Source organism: Garra rufa, chromosome 13 (assembly GCF_049309525.1).
Source record: "Garra rufa chromosome 13, GarRuf1.0, whole genome shotgun sequence".
NCBI classification, from domain to species: domain Eukaryota; kingdom Metazoa; phylum Chordata; class Actinopteri; order Cypriniformes; family Cyprinidae; genus Garra; species Garra rufa.
Window position 1 is genome coordinate 43,868,764 of NC_133373.1, and position 7,034 is coordinate 43,875,797.

At 34.4% G+C, this 7,034-nt stretch overlaps 1 protein-coding gene across 1 annotated transcript in view; it reads left to right on the top strand.

Moving 5' to 3' along the window:
• Positions 1-356: 356 nt before the first annotated feature.
• LOC141283710 (DNA (cytosine-5)-methyltransferase 3A-like) overlaps positions 357-7,034 on the top strand; it is a 17,567-nt gene continuing 10,889 nt past the window's right edge. Inside the window, exons 1-6 of the mRNA XM_073817024.1 lie at positions 357-584; positions 2,154-2,312; positions 2,393-2,500; positions 2,587-2,743; positions 4,553-4,702; positions 4,791-4,835. Of these exons, the coding sequence (XP_073673125.1) occupies positions 378-584; positions 2,154-2,312; positions 2,393-2,500; positions 2,587-2,743; positions 4,553-4,702; positions 4,791-4,835 (826 nt within the window). The 5' untranslated portion in view covers positions 357-377. The remainder of the gene's footprint in view (positions 585-2,153; positions 2,313-2,392; positions 2,501-2,586; positions 2,744-4,552; positions 4,703-4,790; positions 4,836-7,034) is intronic.

Here is a 7,034-nt window from a genome sequence, read left to right on the forward strand (position 1 = left end):
TTGATAGTTGGATTTCTACAATCCATGTAAACAAACACTTATTTCATTGACTTTTCTGCCAGGATCCCAGTAATTCTAGAGGATTCACACACAGAGAGACATCCTGTCTCGAGAGTTTGTCCTCATATGACAGTAAAAAAAACCTGCAGGCTACATTTCCACAGTGATTTCAAATCAAAATTAACCTAAACACACACAAACACACACTATTCTGTTGTCTTGCTGGAAAAGATGATGAGATAAAGAAGTTTCTGTTTTTGATTCTCGAGCAATGTGAGTGAAAATCCTTTGAGACCCTGTTTGTTTGTCTGTATGTCACCTAGGTGTCTGTGTGCCTCTGTGTCTTTAAGGAGGAGAAGGCCCAAGTGGTGACCACCATGAGTGACATAATGGACGACCAATCAGCTGTGGGCTCTCAGAAGGAGGAGGAGGAGCCAGCTGTCAATCTCCCATCCACACCTACACCTCAGCAGCAGCACACTGACCCCGCCTCCCCGACGGTCGCCACGACGCCTGAGCCGCCTCCCGTCGCCTGCGGCAACAAAGTGATGGCGAGAGCCTCGGAGATGGATCTGGAGTATGAGGTGAATCTCTGTTCTGTTCGTAAAATTAAAGGTTTTTCTTTGGTTTAAATAGGATACACTTTGGTATTCCATGACAAAAAAAAAAAAAAAAAAGAAAGAAAGTTTACATTTTTTAAATTAGATAATTTTATTTACATAAAATTAAAAGTAGATTCATTTAAACCTGTCAATTAATAATTTAATTTAATTTAGTTTAATTTCTGGAATGTTAAACTTTTTTTAAAAATGATTTTTTTTTTTATAAATTAATAAAAAAAAACACCCCAAGTACACTAGCAACCTCTTAGCAACCACCCTGGGTACCCCAGCAAACACATAGCAACACCCTATCAACCATCCCGGGTACCCTAGCAACAGCATAGCAACCATCCTCGGTACCCTAGCAACCGCATAGCAACACCTTAGCAGGCCACCCAGGGTACCATAGCAACCGCATAGCAACACCCTAGCAACCACCCCGGGTACCCTAGCAACAGCATAGCAACCACCCTGGGTACCCTAGCAACCGCCTAGCAACCACCCCAGGTACACTAGCAACAGCATAGCAACCACCCTGGGTACCCTAGCAACCGTATAGAAACACCTTAGCAACCACCCTGGGTACCCTAGCAACCGCATAGCAACACCTTAGCAGGCCACCCAGGGTACCATAGCAACCGCATAGCAACACCCTAGCAACCACCCCGGGTACCCTAGCAACAGCATAGCAACCACCCTGGGTACCCTAGCAACCGCCTAGCAACCACCCCAGGTACACTAGCAACAGCATAGCAACCACCCTGGCTACCCTAGCAACCGCCTAGCAACACCCTAGCAACCAACCTGGGTATCACAGCAACACCCTAGCAACCGCCTAGCAACACCTTAGCAACCACCCTGGGTACCATAGCAACCGCATAGCAACACCCTAGCAACCACCCCGGGTACCCTAGCAACAGCATAGCAACCACCCTAGCAATGCCTTAGCAACCACCCTGGGTACCCTAGCAACAGCATATCAACACCTTAGCAACCACCCTATTGCAATTAATGACAGAAAATTGTATAATTAATTGCTTTTTAATTAATTTGCAATCCTGCTGCAAACATCATATAAAATTATAGCGATTATAACTGAAATAAAACTTTTACTATTTGATTTGATTTTCTTTGACTTTGTACCCTATTTAAACTCAAAATTCAAAATATTGCAGTTAATCACAGAAAATGGTATAATCAATTACTTTCTAAATTAAATATATAGTCCTGCTGCAAACGTCATATAAAATTATAGAAATTATAACTGAAATAAAACTTTTAATATTTAATTTGACTTTGTACCCTATTTAAATCAAAATATGCAATTAATCACAGAGGTCATGCAGCTGCTTTTTTCAGTGACCATTTGCTGAAAAAGAAAAATGATTTATAAATGACTTCATTTTAGCCTATATTTTGTTCTCTAATTGCCTTCTTTACAGCAGGTTTAGCAAAGTACCTCTTCTTATAAAGAATCAGGTTTTGCTGTCATTTAACCTGCAGTTTTTGAGTTTTTGCTAACGCTGATGTTTGTTTTTTGTGTTTTCTCAGGATGGACGTGGGTTCGGGATCGGAGAGCTAATCTGGGGGAAGCTGCGGGGATTCTCCTGGTGGCCCGGCCGGATCGTGTCGTGGTGGATGACGAATCGCAGTCGGGCCGCTGAAGGGACCCGCTGGGTCATGTGGTTTGGAGATTGCAAATTCTCAGTGGTGAGTCAGTCGACCGATCGGGATCCTTCATGAGTGCCGACAACAGACGTTATAATGAGCATTATAATCTCCTCTGTCAGGTGTGTGTGGAAAAGCTGTTGCCCTTGAGCACATTTTGCTCGTCTTTTCATCGGCCCACCTACAACAAACAGCCCATGTACAAAAAAGCCATCTATGAAGTTTTACAGGCAAGTCATGGTATTACTCTGTCATGTGTGTTATTGCACGCATGTGTGTGTGTTTTCTCATGTTGTTTATGTGGATGTCTGTTCAGACGGCGAGTGTGCGTGCCGGTAAACCTTTCTCTATGTCGGTGTCCAACGATGAGACGGACACGGGAAAGTCTATTGAAATGCAGACGGAGCAGATGATTGAATGGGCCAGCACTGGGTTTCTCCCTTCCGGTGCCAAAGGTCTGGAGCCACCACCAGGTACTATATCTAATCTAACAAACATTAATTAGTACTACAAATATTATGTAAGTTTTATGTGCAAGGCTACGTATATATACACACACACACACACACACACACACACACACACACACACATACACATATATATATATATATATATATATATATCAATAAATATATAATTTAATAAATATAAAAATCAAGTAAAAATGTATTCATTTGAATTAACATATACATATATAACATATATATATATATATATATATATATATATATATAATAAAAAATTTCAATATATATTGCAACATTTTTATTTATTTTTTGTTTTAATTGATGTTAATTCAGTTTATTAGATTGTATTATATTTATATATTTTCATTTATTGTTTTAATTTATATATTATGTTCATATTTTATTGTTTTTGTTATTTAATACTTAGTATATATAATTACGTATTTTTATGAATTTTTAAATTAGTTTAATTTTGATTATTGATTACTTATTATTTCATTTATATTTTATTTTTTTTATTTCTGTTTTTATTATATTTTATTATGCTTTTTTTTACTTACAATTAAGGACATTTCTTTTATTTTGAATAATATATTATCATTTTTGTTATTTATTATCTTTATATATTTATTATGTATTTTTTATCAAAAATATTTCAGTGTAATTTAATATATATTTTAAATGATTAAAATGGTAATTATGTTGTAAAATTACAATTATAAAAATTCTCATACTCAAGTTATAATTAAACATGTTTATAATTTAAATGTATAATTTTGTAACAAATTGTCTGAAAATGTATATAAATATAAAGATTGGAATAGTAAATATATTGTAATATTATAATTATTAAATGTATCATTATATATGTGTGTGCATAAACATCAGAATTATTACAAATTATAATTATTACAATTATAAATATTTAATTAGGTATAATTTTGTAATAAAATGTCTGAAAAAAATATTTTAAATATACAAAGTATATACTGATTGGAATACTAAATATATTTTAATATTATAATTAATAAAATCATCATATCATATATGGTGATTTTAATAATTATAATATTAAAGTATAATTGTCACATATTTATTACATTTCTCATTCATATAATTCAATAATGGTTAGCATACTAAACATATTTTAATATTATAATTGTTAAAATCATTATATATGTGACCGTGGACCACAAAACCAGTCTTAAGTCGCTGGGGTATATTTGTAGCAATAGCCAAAAATGCATAGTATGGGTCAAAATTATTGATTTTTCTTTTATGCCAAAAATCATTAGGAAATTAAGTAAAGATCATGTTCCATTGAGATTTTTTGCAAAATTCCTACTGTAAACATATCAAAATGTAATTTTTGATTAGTAATATGCATTGTTAAGAACTTCATTTGGACAACTTTAAAGGTGATTTTCTCAGTATTTTGATTTTTTGCACCCTCAGATTCCAGATTTTCAAATAGTTGTATCTCGGCCAAATATTGTCCTATCCTAACAAACCATACATCAATAGAACGCTTATTTATTGAGCTTTCATATGATGTATATATCTCAGTTTTGTAAAATTTAACCTTATGACTGGTTTTGTGGTCCATGGTCACATATATATATATATATATATATATATAATTTATTCTGTTGCTCTCACAGACGTGATCATTTGGCTTTTGGAAGAATTGGTTGAGTCATTGAAAGACTATTTTTGATTGCAGACAGATCTAAGCACAGTTTGAGATCTCATTGATCTCATTGCTGTCTAAAACAAATGAGAAATAAAAGAAATTTTTGTATGTGTTCTTTAGCGGAGCGGAGCCCATATACTGAGGTGTATCCAGAGATGTGGGTGGAGCCTGAGGCAGCTGCATACACAGCTCCGCCCTCTGCCAAGAAACCCAGGAAGAACTCTGTGGAGAAACCCAAAATCAAAGAGATTATTGATGAAGGAACCCGAGGTATCGCACACAGACACATTCGCATTTTACAAACACTGTTCCTACTACAACAGCAGTGATTGTTGACACTGCATTTTGTTTTCCTCAGAGAGACTCATGTATGAAGTCAGACAGAAGTGTCGCAATATTGAAGGTAAGTTTGCTGTTGAATGTGACTTCTGGAAGTTTGCATCTTTTAAAAGAAACTCACCTGAAACAAAATCCAGTCTAGTGACCCGTTTAGCATAGATTTGGCCATTGATTTGTTAAAAAATAATAAAATACAGTCTTCAAAAATGTATAATAACACAAAGTATTTTATAAAGTTAAAGAGAAAAATCAGGAAAAGTAATTATATATTTAAATATTTTGAATTAGATATATTAATATTTAATATTTAATTCATATAAATACAAATTTAATAATGTAAAATAGTTTCATAATTATTTAATTAACAATTCAATAATTGTTTAATAATTGTAATAAATAAATATAAAAAATAAAAATAAAAAATAATTTAATTGGTAATTATATTTTATTACTATAATTATTCAAATTCTCATGCAAGTTATACTTTTACATGTTTATATATTTAAATATATAATTTTGTTACAAAATGTCATAACATATTTAAATATAATGATATACTAAATATATGTTAATATTCTAAATATTATTTATCATTATATATGTATATATGCTAATTATATTTTAATATTAGAATTATTAAGAAATGTATTCAAATCATTTAATTATAATTATACAGTTATATATTTATTTAGATATTTAAATATATAATTTTATAATAAAATGTGAACAAATATATAAAATATGTATATGTAAGGGATAATGTACAGGCAGCCGGTAGTTATTGCAGAAATAAGCCCCGACAGTGTGATCAGGACCCGACGCGAAGCGGAGGGTCTTGTATCACACTGTAAGGGCTTATTTCTGCGATAACTACCGGCTGCCTGTACATTATCCCGCTTATTACACGGCTACTTGCCACATAAGGAAAAAAACTGGACATGAATATTAGGGATGCACCGATCCGAATCGGCCGATCGCTTGCGCGTTTTGTCAGTAAAGCCGGTTCTGTAATCAGCGGTAAATGCCATCAGGTGCGTGATTTCACGTTGAGCCGTATATACTACACACAGCCGTTGTTTACCGACGAGCTGCGCAAATCAATGTTCATTATCAGTGTGAATGTGCGCAGCTCGTCAGTGAACAACGGCTGTGTGTAGTATATACGGCTCAACGTGAAATCCCGCACCTGATGGCATTTACCGCTGATTACAGAACCGGCTTTACTGACAAAACGCGCAAGCATGAATCGGCCGATTCGGATCGGTGCATCCCTAATGAATATGAATTTGAAACCTTTTATTGGCATATTTGTTTTAAATTAACATTTTTATCCTTCCGCGAAACGATATAGTACCACGTGACTAACATTCAAACTATGTACGTTAGTAAGACAATTTAAATAGATTAATGTCGAAATTTTCCATTGTTAAAGGAACACTCCACTTTTTTTGGAAATAGGCTCATTCTCCAACTCCCCCCGAGTTAATAAGTTGACTTTTACCGTTTTGAAATCCATTCAGCCGTTCTCCTGTTCTGGCGATATCACTTTTAGCATAGCTTAGCATAGATCATTGAATCCTATTAGACCAATAGCATCGCATTCAAAAATGACCAACGAGTTTCCATATTTGTTGTATTTAAAACTTGACTTTTCTGTAGTTATATCGTGTACTAAGACCGGTGGAAATGCAAAGCTGCGAGTTTGTAGGCTGATAAGATTAGGAACTACACTTCCATTCCGGCGTAATAGTCAAGGAAGTTTGCTGCCGTAATATGGCCGAATATCATTTTTGAATGCGATGCTATTGGTCTAATAGGATTCAATGATCTATGCTAAGCTATGCTAAAAGTGATATCGCCAGAACAGGAGAACGGCTGAATGGATTTCAAAATGGTAAAACTCAACTTATTAACTCGGGGGGAGTTGGAGAATGAGCCTATTTCCAAAAAAAGTGGAGTGTTCCTTTAATTGCGGTTGTCCAGTGTTTGTCACAAGATGGCGCCAAACGGTAATCTTTGCTGGCACGGAGGGATTTTAAACATACAAGTAGCACCTTCTCATTCAGGTGTGTCCAAACTTTTGGTCTGTACTGTAGATATGAATTCAACTGAAAAAAATTGTGAAAAATATCTTTCAGGTGGTCAAATAGCAAATAGTGGAGCTCTGCAGCCACCTACTGGTAAAAGTTATTTTTTTACTTTTAAAACTGGATTTTCCAAAAGATGGGCAAAAACTTACACAAAACCATGTAAAATTATCCAT